General features: G+C 35.8%; 2 protein-coding genes and 1 long non-coding RNA gene across 6 annotated transcripts; 1 reads left to right on the top strand and 2 right to left on the bottom strand.

The window, feature by feature from the left end:
- Window positions 1-481: 481 nt before the first annotated feature.
- On the bottom strand, window positions 482-1,310 carry LOC116173379 (small ubiquitin-related modifier 3). The gene is made up of 3 exons (XM_031490818.1): window positions 1,129-1,310; window positions 927-1,046; window positions 482-871 (listed from the first exon to the last, which is right to left on the bottom strand). The coding sequence occupies exons 1-3, from the start codon at window positions 1,144-1,146 to the stop codon at window positions 734-736; spliced, it is 276 nt and encodes a 91-aa protein (XP_031346678.1). The 5' UTR covers window positions 1,147-1,310; the 3' UTR covers window positions 482-733.
- A 1,199-nt stretch (window positions 1,311-2,509) lies between these two features.
- Window positions 2,510-13,326, top strand: LOC116173374 (major facilitator superfamily domain-containing protein 6). 3 transcript variants are annotated; one of them, XM_031490812.1, is made up of 9 exons: window positions 2,510-2,667; window positions 2,723-2,816; window positions 2,868-3,232; window positions 8,603-9,005; window positions 9,048-9,238; window positions 9,291-9,761; window positions 9,806-9,989; window positions 12,321-12,374; window positions 12,498-13,326. In XM_031490812.1, the coding sequence occupies exons 2-8, from the start codon at window positions 2,753-2,755 to the stop codon at window positions 12,371-12,373; spliced, it is 1,731 nt and encodes a 576-aa protein (XP_031346672.1). In that variant the 5' UTR covers window positions 2,510-2,667; window positions 2,723-2,752; the 3' UTR covers window position 12,374; window positions 12,498-13,326. The 3 variants fall into 3 exon arrangements, 2 of the variants coding, with proteins under 2 accessions (XP_031346672.1, XP_031346671.1); XR_004145930.1 differs by lacking the exon at window positions 12,321-12,374 and having other exon boundaries at window positions 9,806-10,410; XM_031490811.1 differs by lacking the exon at window positions 12,321-12,374.
- LOC116173380 lies at window positions 10,484-13,687 on the bottom strand. Of its 2 annotated transcripts, none has more exons than XR_004145932.1 (2): window positions 13,617-13,687; window positions 10,484-12,797 (listed from the first exon to the last, which is right to left on the bottom strand). It is a non-coding gene; the product is annotated as an uncharacterized LOC116173380 (long non-coding RNA). The 2 variants fall into 2 exon arrangements; XR_004145931.1 differs by lacking the exon at window positions 13,617-13,687 and adding an exon at window positions 13,449-13,606.
- Between the last annotated feature and the right edge of the window lie 6 nt (window positions 13,688-13,693).

Here is a 13,693-nt window from a genome sequence, read left to right as displayed (position 1 = left end):
CACCATGATCATTCCTGTTCGCTGTTTTACGTGTGGAAAAGTTATTGGTAACAAATGGGAGGCATATTTAGGGCTCTTACAGGCGGAATATACAGAGGGTGATGCCTTAGACGCCTTGGGTTTGAAACGTTACTGCTGTCGACGGATGCTCCTCGGACATGTAGATTTAATTGAAAAGTTACTTAATTACGCACCTTTAGAGAAGTAATAGGATTTCATGTTGTGTTAATTTTAATAAATGTATTAATTAAAACGTAATTTATTGTAAAGCTGTGTGGGTATAAATAACGTCTGGTTTAAGCTAGAATTGTGTGGCTAAAACCATAACGTTGCAAATGGAACGCACAAAAAGTCTCGTGTTCAAATGTAGGTATCACGAATGATTGGTTAAAAAAATTCACAAATGAGTGGTTGAATGTTGATTACTTTTATTGTAACATAAATTACTCCAGATCTATCGCTAATAAAATTAAAAAAAGCGATTAGCTTAGAAATTTATTTTAAATTTGGAGAGTAAAAAACAAACATGAGACGAGAACTGGTAAACTACACAAATCAACCTTAATGTTGCATCAATATAAAATACAAAAGGAATATTGAATTAGTCAAAATTTTACGAAAACTTATCTTAACATTACTTTCTAACTAATTGGTATAGTACATAAATATGACATTCTTAGAAACTACAATTAAAGTTCGATAAAAGTAGTTCCTAAAAACAAACGATTCATTCTTAACATACAGATCCCCCGGTTTGCTGTTGGTATACTTCGATGGTGTCGCCCTCCTCCATATCCAAAGTGGTGGGAGTGTCTGTTTCGTTAATTGGACTGCCGTCAAAGCGAAAACGTACCACTTGCATACTTAGACCCTAAAGAAACCAAACGTTAGGTACACCTAATGGAACGGGTCGTCTTGAAACTTACTGCACGGTCACAGTATGCGCTCATCAACTTTCTTAAGGGAGTGTGTTTTTTAATCTTGAATTGTACTACGGCATTATCTTGGCCGAGAACTTTAAGATTGATGTGTTCTGATTCCGTATTCTGCAACAAAACATGCTTTTCAATCACACAAAAAACAAGGGGATTAAATGTACGGTTAGAAACGATAACAAGCGACACTTACCTTCTTTTCATCGCCCATTTTATGTAAAATTTAATTTACGTACGTTTGTTAACACAAAGCACAACTGAGTGGATAATTTGCGACGGTAGTTGCAGCGAAAAATCACCTTTTACGAGACTAACGCCAAAGAGTGATTCGAGCCGTGCTAAAATGGCCGCACCGGTTAGCTGTGAGTGCTACGAAGAGATTTACCGCGCATTCGGTTGCCATTCGGCTTGCGTTCGTAGCGGTTTCGTAGTAAAAATTTAAATATGCGTCATTTATAATTTATTCTTATTTACCAATTTACAATGCATGGGGCATGTTGTCTTTTAGAAGCAAAAACTTATGGAAAATTATATATAATTAAATTTTGTGAATTATTGTCTAATAGTAATTAGTTTCTATTTTTCATGTCCTAAAAAAACTCACTACGAATTCCAGTGGCGGGTCACGAAAATAAAGGAATAAGGATAATTCATTAGGTCATAAGGTCAGTGAGGTACAATACCCGTATTTTTGTGAAATATGATAAATTTTGTGCATTTTTATCAAGGTTAGCATTTTTATGTCTATATAATAAGCCCGTGCGCCTGTTTTTGGGCCACATACTTGGCGTAATAGGCAGAGGCAATTTTTATTAAATTTGTTTTCAATACCAGCGAGAACTAAACATGTTGTCTCTGTTCAATATGCATATAAGACGTTTTAATCTATGAGTCTAAGTCTTTTTCGAAACTTTCCAGAGGCTTGGCCGATCTGTCAAAGTTCTAGTGACTCTTTAAATGACTTAAAAAACGCAAAAAAAGTACAGAAAAGTTATATAGAAGACCTAAAAATCGACAGCATTACACAAAGTTGGAAAACATACAGAAAGGTTTCCAGAGCTATCGAATGCGATCCAGATATACTTTTCAGACCCTTCTATTGGTTTTCCAGTCGTCCCAGTGCTTTTAGAGCCCAGTTAATGTTATAAATGATCCCCTGTAAGCTGTAACGAAGTTTAGCATGTAGAATACTTTTGAGAGCGTAACGCTTTCCAAAATTTCTCGTGCTTTGTAAAAGTTCCGCAAGCCCTTTCTACGGGTTTAGTAATCAGTAAAATTTCGGGGAAGTGCTTAGAAAAAATTAGATAGAATTCTGGACCGTTTCTAGAGCTTTCTAGCACCCTTCCAAACCTCCCTAAATTAGAGAAAGACAATAAAAAGTTTCGGAAAACCTGGAAGGGATTGATATTGTTTTAGAAAGTTATCGAAAAATCTGGACAAAACATTTGTGTGTTGATGAAACTTAAAAAAACTCTTCTTTGTGACTAAACTTTCTGATAAGAAATCCAAATTGCGCACGCTTGCCACGTCTACGCACAAACTCATATAATTGACAACATCGCCTTTTACTGAAAATCTAACCTATAATTTATTATCAATTAAATAATGAAGGTCAGTCTCATTAATTAATTCATTCTCTCACATTTCGCGTAATTGAGTACTTAGCAAACATGCAGTAGTACTTACTTTTGCATTATTTATTTATTTTAGCTCAATTTTTATTTATTATTAGGTAAGAGTTCAACTTCAATAAATGGGATCCTGTGCTTACAACCGCATTGTTTTAGCCTTTTCGATTATTCGACGACTGTAAAACAATGAATTTAAAAATAAACAAGGACCTTCTGCCCATGAAGGGCCACTATTTCTTATGGAACGCTGGTAAAATCCTAACGGAACGATTTAACCTTAGCTTAACATGTGAACTTACAGGTACCGCACCGATAGTACCTTTCATGAGCGTGTACGCGCGACAATTGGGCCTTTCCAGTTTTATAGTCGGCATTATATACACGGTTCTGTCGTTTTCGGGAATGCTCGCAAAGCCACTGATGGGATCGCTCGCCGACAAGTTCCAGTGCAGAAAGTTGATATTTTTAGTAGCTCAGTGCGTGGCGGCTGCCGCTTTTTTCTCGATGATTTTCCTACCCCCGATTCCGCAAACTAAGAGCCTCGCACGGGCTCACTTTGTCTGTGATGCGGCGGAAGCGGGTTTCGAGATATGCCGTGATAATTTAGATAATTACGCGCTGACAAAGATACAGAGCAATGTTAAGGAGAAAGACGTTATTTGTACAGTGAGTATTACATGTGGGAAGCGCAAATTTTCCCAATAAGGATGCTTATACACAGTTGTTTTTGATTATTATTAGTAGACTGATCGTTAACAATGTTGTAAGGTAGTATAAACGGCTTCTGTATTTTGGATTTAAAAAAAAGAATAAGTCTTTGGTCACTTCGAACTATCTCGACTAAGGTCATTTTACAATTTTAAGTGTTTGGAGTAGGGTTTAAGCTGGGAGAAAATTACTTTGGGCAAAAATGCTATAGGCACTTAGAAACTGTTGCAAAAGTAATGTTCTTGTAGCATTTGTATCATTTGATACTTATTTATTAGATGTATAAGTTACTTGTACGTTGCTTTTGTTCAGCAAGATGAAATAAGCTCAAACTCATAAATTTCATTGATTTTCCTTGTCGCAAAAATGCGATAACCGCGACCAGAGCTTAATCCCTGATTTGGAGAATTGTTGGTATTTGCTGATTATTTACCCACCTCTTTAGAGTTTTCTATAATCGAGTCAATCACCACACCGTGTCCAGGGTTGCTCACATAGCCTCACAATTTAGTGGGCACAAAGTGTATTAAGTTTCCACAAATTAATAAAAATTTAAGAGTAAAAACAGTTCTTTTGAATTTGCTTACATATCGAACCAATCTCTTTCAAAGAAAAATACAAAGTTTTAAAAATGGAATGATGACTGTTGAAATATTGCTTTTACCATTTTTTAAAATTTTGTGTAGAATAAAGGCTCATTCTCGGGCTCATTTATTATCCCTTGTGCGTGTGTGCCGATGTTTAATTCAGAGATTGCAATAAAATAAGTAGGTACGAAATTTTCAAATTGTAAGTAGCATTGGTTAATAGCCGCTATTTAAAATTGATCTAAAATTTCTAATTCTTTGATGTGGTTTAAATAGACACTTTTAAATAAAAGGATACAGAGCGAAATTCTACATCAATTGTATATTTTAATAGCGTTTGACCAAGCGTACAAAGATCGGTTATGACTTGACAAATAAATGAATACTATTTTCCATGCCAGAATAGTTAAGACACCTATTGACTTTTGTGTTGTCGTGCCAAGTATCGTAGTTGAACTAAATCTTCAAAATTGAACTTTGGATTTGTTATTTTCAGCTTCTTAAATACCCAGATATATTTCTTTGAGGTCAGAATAGCTTTGTGCACTTCCTTTAAGGGAAGAATGAATTTTTTACAAAATTATGAAGGGCATAAGTAGGATTTTCCTTAATTTGCGCACACGTCATTGATGTATTATGACGTCATGACTAAGTATGTTTACATAGCATCATGAAATCAATATCCATTACATCAACGACTTTTATTGACCAATTACTAACAAAATGTTTCGGTAGTTCTTTGTAACAGGTTGTCTATGTCGCGATCTTTTACTAAGAAGGTGGCCATTATTATTTGGGCATAAAGGAAAAATTAAAAAAAAATCATTGTAATTGTTTTTTTGTAATAAACCACGCCTTTGAATCTGGGTAGCAGTCGGTGTGAAAACTGGCAGTTCTTTCATACACAAATGAGAAAAGAAAACTCATAATTTTGTGCGAAGAAAATAAGAGAACATATAAAATATATTACGCACACAATCAGGCGCTGTCAGGGAAACCTTCAGGAGAAAAACCCTGGCATAGCCCCCACAAATATGAAATACATAAACTAAATTAACAAAGGCAACAAATGAAAAAGAAAATCCATGAAATATTTCAAATTTTGTAACAATAAAAATTAAGTCACGAATTTGTAGGTTCTAGGAACGTCACATTTTTTCAAAAACATCAACGTGCATCGTTCCAGCCTCGGTTCCAGCTGGTCGCAAGGGCGATAAACTTTCGACCTAACATTAGGGATCTTTCTGTTTTTGTCCTGGTAAAAATCGAACCACTGCCTTTTTTACCGAAGACTTGTTTCTTTAGGACTAGGATCTCCATGCATTTTAAACCACCACAGGCGCCGTTTACCGGCCATTTTGGTGACTTCAAATGTTGAGCAGTGGCGTATTTACGGGGGGGATGAAGGAGATATATCCCCCCCAGAAGAATTGAGTTATTATCATAGCTATTAGGTATTTAGGTAATACTCCGCTATCCGCTCCGCCCACTTTAAAATAAAGGTATATACAGGGTGTCCCTAAAAGGTCTGTACAACGCGCTACCAGGAGTTCTTGGTATCAAAATAGGACGATTTAACTCTACTTACCTCTATCCAAAAGTGCTTCGTTAAGGCGCTATCTACCGCCAAAGATTCAAAAAAGAAATCGTTTTTATTTTATCAGAAAATGGTTTTGCCGATTAAAATGAAAGTCGGGATGTGAATGTCTAATGTAAAAAGGGTCTTTGTCATATCATCGTTTTGATTGTAGTTGCTATGTAGGTGGTAAAATACTGACCATCCACATCTGAAGAGGTCTAAAACTTTTTAACTACTATTTTGACGGTTCTGAATTTTTAGACACTGATAGACAGTTTACTTGCAAGCATTTTTTGTCTCTTGATGAATATCGCTATCTGTGATGGTTTACGAAAAAAAAAAAATTTAGGCATGATGAATGGCATGCACCATACATGCGATTGTTCCTCAAAAAATCAGAAGATGGCTGTTAAACCTTAGAGTGGCGTAACGTTTGTTTGTTGTTTCTTAAACTTTAACAATTTACGTTTTGCTTGAAGACTTAAAACTTTAAAAAATAACGTACCAATGTTGCAAAGGGCACAGTTTAATTTATTACGCCGTATAATGCTTTGTATGCGTGAAAATGGTGGTCACTTTGAACATTTAGTACGTTTAAATTAATACATTACATTGACTTACTCTGTTGTGTTCGTTTATTCTACATTACTTGCTTGCACTACGGTTTCATAGCCTACTTCTTGCTTGCACTTATGGTTTTTGAGGAACAATCGCATGTATGGTGCATGCCATTCATCATGCCTAAATTTTTTTTTTTTTCGTAAACCATCACAGATAGCGATATTCATCAAGAGACAAAAAATGCTTGCAAGTAAACTGTCTATCAGTGTCTAAAAATTCAGAACCGTCAAAATAGTAGTTAAAAAGTTTTAGACCTCTTCAGATGTGGATGNAAAGTACGAATTGATTTGGATTCTACGCACCCAAATTAATAAGAAAAAGTGTTTTCCCGAGAAATTTTGGTGCAGTCGATTTTTGGTAAAAAAGGAAGGTTATACGTAATAACTGCCTTTTTTTTGCCCAGAAAAAAAAATTGTCTCAGATCGACCGGAAAAAAATATTTTCTTATAGAATGTGGCCTGTAGAATCCATAATTCCAAACAGTTCCAATATCGGACTACTAGGTCAAAAGTTACAGCCCTTTGAATTTTTTGTCGAAAGTGGTTTTTTGCCCATAAATATACCTATTATTCAGTGTTCGTTGACTAATTAAAGCAAAAGCAATAAAGGGGCCTGTCAGCAGTAAGAAATAAAATACCATTCTAATCTAATCTTTTTCGCCTGTACAATAATAAATAGATAAATGACTACCAGCATCAGCAACCTGCAACCCAATTTCTATTTCTTAGCCCTAGCCCCCTCCCCCCACCTTCTAGTACGCACTGGGTGACTGTATGTGCCACGAACTTGTTTAATCCCCCCCCCCCCCAGAATACATTTCTACGTACGCCACTGATGTTGAGGTTGATATTTGAATAAACCGGGGCAGCACTAATCTGAGTTACAAAAAATGTCATCTTCCAAATTAAGTAATTATTAGTGGGGCCACTTCTCGGTCAAACTGAACTTCTCTCTGCCACTAATCTAAAATAATTTTGTTGGTATGCTTTACAGTGCGTATCTAAACAATTTTTTCTGCCATACACGGTGTCCATTTTTCGAGTGCCACTATGGGGATCTGGCTTATCTTAAGAGATAGAATGTTGGTTAAATGGGGGCAAAGTTGCCAATTTTCGTGCCGAATAAGAATCTGAAAAGAAATTTGAAATATTTTCAATAGTTTTGAAGATATCGCAAAAAAACGAAAATTTCTGATTTTCGTTTTTAATTTTTTTTATCATAAACTAATCGTAGTAGACATTTCTAATTAACACATTATTCGGACACTTTTAATGGATATTTCAAATATGGCATCCTGTTTTTAATAACTTTCAAGATGACGGAGAAACGCGTGGAAACTTTAGTTTTTCTTATGGGCGCCATTTTGAATTTTCGCATTTTGAGATTACGTCTTTTTTTCTCTTTATAACGATATATCACACATGGTGGTTCAGTATCACATTTTTCCTAAAAATACAATTTTTAATTTTTTGAGAAGAGAGAAAATTGGCAACTTTGCCCTCATTTAACCAACTTTCTATCTCTTAAGATAAGTGAGATCCCCATAGTGGCACTCGAAAAATGGACAGCATGTATACTTTTCCTACCAATGTATCGGTTATAGTGTTTGCAATTTCTTCATATATTTTCGTTGGAATTGAAAACGCAATGGTAGGGATGCAACCGTAGTACTGCATGACCATTTTCTAATGTCACCTCATCAGCAGAATACCGCATTGAAGGTTTGTTTCTAAAATAACAAATTTTTTGTTAGGAAACTTTTGGACTCATTAAATACGTCTCTTCTTTTACTTACAAAAAGGATTGAAGCATAAGCTGTTCTAAAATACAAACGTGAATTTCTTATATCTACACAAATATTAATATAATATAGGGTTTTTTAAAAATTTCTTTTTTCGTTGATGTCGCACTGTGACAATTGATTTTACTTTTAAATTCCAGAGGAACGGGTACCTGTTTAAAATTCGAGTACACATTTGTTTAATGGAACTATTTACTAAAAGACCAATGGTGCAATAAGTTATTTCATATATCTATCTTGTTCGAAAATAATGATAGAAAATGCTTACTGGACTTTTATGTCATTTGAATGCATTGGAATAGTAGCCATGTTGATTCAGTAAGATCTAGTTACCTGTGGATGTTTTGTAGCGAAATGAACGTAAAACATTTGATTTTGAAATTTTTCTTGTAAATTTATGTGTGACACGCCATTATTTCTCTTTTGTGGTCCTCTATCTCATTCCGTAAAAATCCAATATGGCGTCCATAAGGAATAATAAAGCAGTAGCCTGTTATAGAAATTCTAAAACAGATTCGGGTTCTCAGAAAAAAAGTGCCTATAGAAGGTGCTAAATGCCTCTTTCCGAACATTTAAGCTGGGGAAAATGAAAACGAAATTTGACATGTTCAGTTTTTCGGTGCGTTTTTTTAAGTCACAAAAAGGGGCAACTCAGTCCCAATGGCGAGTCACGAATTTGAACCACCCTGTATGCTGATTATTTTCTCGAGGCAGGTCTTGATCCCAATTCTCATTTTCAGATGGACTGTCCCTTCAAAGCGAGAGATTGGGACATCGCCTGTAAATATTGGAACATCTCGTCGTCTTGCGAGCGTAAAACATCGCGAATCACGTTCGATGCGCGCGTACCCTTAAACCATTCCTTTCAAATCGACACCTGCATTTATTTCAGAACGCCTAGCGTTACAATCAAGCAAGCGCAAGACATCGAACCATTTTGCCCACTTTACCATCAGATCACTACAGACTGCGACATCAATTGCAATGCCCAAGTCATCGACAACATGATGACGACGACTGAACAAGTCACGAACGTCAGCGATTACCACCAGTTTTGGCTGCTCCTCATGGTCTACCTGATCGCGTGGATCGGACAGGCGGTTACGGTTAGTGTGGCAGACACCCTTTGTTTTCAGCTATTAGGTAAGACCCCCCCGTTTTAAACGTATGATAACTCCTGTTTAGGTCATAAACCGCACAAGTACGGCTACCAAAGGATGTGTGGCGCTTTGGGGTGGGGGATTTTCTCGATTATATCCGGAATCCTAGTTGACCAGTTCAGCAATGCGGATGAGACTGACAAAAACTACGTACCGGTTTTTGGCATGGGCGTCGCGGTGTTATTACTGTGCGTAGTTGTTTCTTACCAAATACAGGTAAGTGTTCGGGTTTTTTTAGAGAAATTTGATTGGCTCGTTTTTTTTTAAGTATTCACATCAGGCGATTTCAAGCAGTATTTTAAAAGATATGTGTAGGCTCTTAACGAATATTCGTATCTTAGTATTTACGTTGTGGTGCATTTGCATGGGTTTGTGCACGGCAATGATGTGGAATTTTTTGTTTTGGCATTTGGAAGATTTGGCGTCCAAACATAGCTACGAAACGCAAGCTTGCATTAAGACAATCGAAGGTTTAGTTATGGGTATTCAGTGTCTTGGAGGAGAACTACCCTTCTTTTTTCTCTCCAGTTGGATACTGAAGCGGATCGGCCATGTGCACGCGATGAGCTTAGTGCTTTTGGTCATGGGAGTGCGATTTATGTTTTATTCCATACTGGTAAACCCATGGTGGACATTACCGATAGAATGTTTAAATGGACTTACGTTTGGACTGTTCTATGCCACCATGGCCTCCTATGCTAGCATTGTGGCGCCACCTGGAACTGAAACAACGACACAGGTTTATCTCCTTCATTAAAGTTGATGTGTAACTTTGTATTTTAGGGAATGGTTGGTGCAGTATTTGAAGGTGTCGGAGTTTCACTGGGAAGTTTCATTGCGGGATTATTACTTGAAGAGATTGGTGGCTCAAAAACGTTTAGAGCGTTTGGCATCTTTGCTCTTGTTGCATGCCTCATCCACGCTTTGGTGCAATACTTAATACAAGGCAGTGAAAAGTTTCGGAAAGGTGCGTCTAAACCCGCTTAAGTGGCATGCTATACAAAGTATTTTCTCGTACTATGCACTGTAAATAGTCATGTATTTCCAAAAAATTAACTGGTGGTGGGATCTTGTTTTAATGAAGGTTCAGGTACATCTATCGCTTTCTTTTCTTAAATTAACAACAATAACATTCCTCTTGGGTTGAATGTAGATGGCGCTAGTACATAAATGCCTGGCAACTGACATTAATTTGATAATTGCTAACATTGAAACGACCAGCGAAGTATTAGTGCTATAACTTCATATGGCATGAGAGCAAAGATTTTTTACATTAGATAGCCAATGTATTGGAGTAGTTTCGTGTTGAGATAGTTTGAAAACATGTAATAGGAGGTATCATGAAGCACAAAATCTTCGAGTGAATATTACCTTACTTATTTACATAGGTAAGTGGGTCGCTAATATTGTATTACATGAGATTGGGTAATTAAAAACATAATTGGAGAGGTTTACGTTTTCTATTCATATTCGTCTATTCGTGTCTCATTTGTTTCAGGCTTTATGCACTATTTAATTCTAGTTACTAATAAACGCCGAGATATGTCAGTTTTAGTTCGACAGGAATACTTTTTCCAATATTTATTTTTTATTTTGCCAATAATTCTTTAAAAAATGAAAAAAAGGTTTTCGCCTTTAGCGCATTTTCCATGAATTGATCAGTACTTCCCGAAAGGTCATGTTACCGACTATTTCTATGTACTATGTGTCCTATTTTAGTGCGGACTGCAGTGTATCTCAGCTGTTAAAGATGGACCCTTGCGGTTTCGCGGCCCTGTGCCACTCTTTTGTGAAACTTTTAATACCACAAACAGTATCGATCTAGTTACGTTTGTTTCTGAGATACAGGGTGAAAGCGAAAAGTTTGACTTTTTGGTGGTATTGTATCTTACTACCCATGTAAGATGTAGATAGATATAGGTTAAAAACTGCCAATTTTAGACATTTTTATTTGGCCGTCTTGAAATTTCTAAAGTTGGTAGTCCAGTAAGGCTCATTGTTAATTGAAATTTCTCAGGTCTACATAAAGGTCGCTTATCAAAACTGATATCGGCGTAAACCTGCATGGCATGGTCTTGTAGTTTTAATGCTCGATTTAAATTACCATATAAAACAAAAACCCGCTAATAATGGCTTAACGTGGCTGAAATTATAAAATATCTATGTGCCCTGGTCTTCTTCTAAAATCTAAATGATACGAGCTTGCAGACGCAACATAAGTAAGTGAAATTACTTGACGGGAATTGTTGCAAATGGCGAATTAATTGCAGCTATATTTACGGTGGCACAGTCGGAAACACAACTCTAGAAATTAAATCATTTATCTTCATTTCGTAGAACCAACACAAATACTCTCAGCATGAAACATTTTGTAACAAACCGCCCAACTTACAACGCTTCTAGATACCGGGTGTTTATCTACAGAGTGATCACTAAAACTGGCAAACGTCAAGGCGAAAAACGTGAAGACGAATAACGGGTGCTTTGTTACACTTTCTTTAAAAAAAAGATAAAAGAAACAGGTTGGTTCGCTGTTTGAAAAATTTTTTGGAAGGTTGATTTTATCGAATATTCACTTTCAAATTATCTACAAATATAATTTGCACATATCACTTAAGAGTCTTTTACTCATTAGTAGGTTTTCAATGTTGTACCTAAAGAACATACAAAGGTAAATTCGTTCAAGGGTGTGCTTCCTTGGGGTAGAAATTTTGGAAACAATTTTCAAAATTTGAAAGGGCATATCCAATAATATCCTATCCACAGATCTGAATTCAGAAACAAATGCAAACAAATCAGAGGTGCTAATTCGAGAAGGGAAGTGATAACAGATGGCGCTACCACAAAACAAAATGGGCGGTGTAAACGGGGTTAAATTGTGTTTTGTATGTATCGTATCATATCCAGTGAAACACTGAGGCACACAACAATAATTCTTGCTCTTATTTTTTTTAAAGAGGACGAATTTAACGTACATTCAGCCATAATGCTTATTATTTATCCCGTTTAGGTTAGTTACATATTTCTCCGCCACGTGTCGCGTCGATCTCTCCCCTTCTCGAATACGCTTTTGTTACCAGTTTGGTACCAGCAGTCACAAAAAAATTTAAAAAAATAGGAGAATACTTTTCGCACGCTGAGGATAAAAGGAGCTCACTTTGTTTTTTATTTGAGGGAGATTAAAGGGTGGGTGGAAATGCTTATTTTCAGTCTGGAGCGCTTGGCTGTTTTAATAAAATTGCATGAACTTCTCTTCTTTTTCTTTGCAGCTCTGATTGAATGTCTTCTTAATTTTCAGAAAATTCGCATGAGCAATACGGCACTTTTGAAAGCACTGCCCACAATTCTTGAGGTGAAGGTCTTAAGTCACTGTAGCTCTGTCTCATTTCTTCATCTTGTATCGTTGCACTTTGCTCGTTGCCCATCTCAGAATTAGTTTATTTAGACAATTACCATTTAATCTTTTCATTACCAGATTCTGTAGCAAGATACGCAGCTCCTCAGGATGCCATGTTTATGTTCACCGAGTTTGACGAAGATCTGCAAGATAGTTGAATTAGAACGTGGTGCAGCAGGGTAGTTTTTTTTCTTAGTGTGATAGCCAAATAGTAAGATGTGTTAGAATTGGTTTTTAGTTTGTGATTTAGGTTAGTCAGTTGAAACGATTTTACAAAACTGTTCTAAATTCGAAATGGCATACTTACGCATACGTCCCAACATTAAATTGATCTCAGCTATACATGTACATTAAGTAATGTTACTTACAGTAATTTACCTGAAACAATAAAAATTAGTCATTATCATTGGATTTATAAAGTGACATTTTATTATCTCTAAAACGTATAACTTATTATTTAGATAAGCCTAAACGTGGATAATTATTGTTGCTATCTTGAAACAATTTTGCATAATGATAATATTAATTTATTTGATACATTGTCACAATATACTCTACAGATACCACTTTTTATAAGTGTATGAGTCTTCTTTATACAGGGTGTGTACAATAGCATAACATTTGCGTGCGGGTATTAGATTCTTAATCGCAGGTAGAGAAGTAGAAATGAGATCATGATTCATCAGTCTAAAATATATGTATGGGGGTCGGCACTGTGATTGAATTGACAGTTATAATTATAAGGTTTTGTTCCTCTTTCGCACTTATAGATATAAGGTCACTATTTTAATTGTTCCAAGCAAAAAACGGTCGAATTTTATATTGTTGAAAATTATGCAAGGTTTGTATAAATGCTAAACTGTTGATGAATGATTTGATAATTATATTTTGTAAAATTTGTTTATAATTTATTCTTTTTTTTTCCTTCCGATCCATAGAGTTATGTAGATCGAACTGCGCATGCTTGAATGGGAATCATTAAACACTTGATGTAGACCTGACTTCACAAAAACTGTGATTTATAATTACATTTATCACTTGTATCGAATCTCCATTTCTCTGGTTCAACAAGGACACGTTTTACTAGGTGGTAAATAGATTGCCATTTATGATGGTATTGCATAAACGAGAAACGCTGCCACTATTTTTCAAATTGATATAAAATATGAACTTTGATAATATTTTACATAATTATACCATTTTAATTAATAGATGAATTTTCGAGGCGCACTGCTTTTACCGACTCATAGATAAGATACCAAAGTGTTCTATTT

Source organism: Photinus pyralis, unplaced genomic scaffold (genome assembly GCF_008802855.1).
Source record: "Photinus pyralis isolate 1611_PpyrPB1 unplaced genomic scaffold, Ppyr1.3 Ppyr1.4_LG6, whole genome shotgun sequence".
Taxonomy (NCBI): Eukaryota; Metazoa; Arthropoda; class Insecta; order Coleoptera; family Lampyridae; genus Photinus; species Photinus pyralis.
This window is presented reverse-complemented; position numbering and strand designations above follow the sequence as displayed.

Excerpts from the sequence above, each read along its gene's own strand:
- LOC116173379 (XM_031490818.1), bottom strand. Across the intron at positions 872-926 it reads GCGCATACTGTGACCGTGCA|GGTCTAAGTATGCAAGTGGT; the intron begins GTAAGTTTCAAG and ends TGGTTTCTTTAG.
- LOC116173374 (XM_031490811.1), top strand. The coding sequence starts at position 2,753 with ATGAATTTAAAAATAAACAAGGACCTTCTGCCCATGAAGGGCCACTAT. Across the intron at positions 3,233-8,602 it reads AGAAAGACGTTATTTGTACA|ATGGACTGTCCCTTCAAAGC; the intron begins GTGAGTATTACA and ends TCTCATTTTCAG. Across the intron at positions 9,990-12,497 it reads CAGTGAAAAGTTTCGGAAAG|ATTCTGTAGCAAGATACGCA; the intron begins GTGCGTCTAAAC and ends TTTCATTACCAG.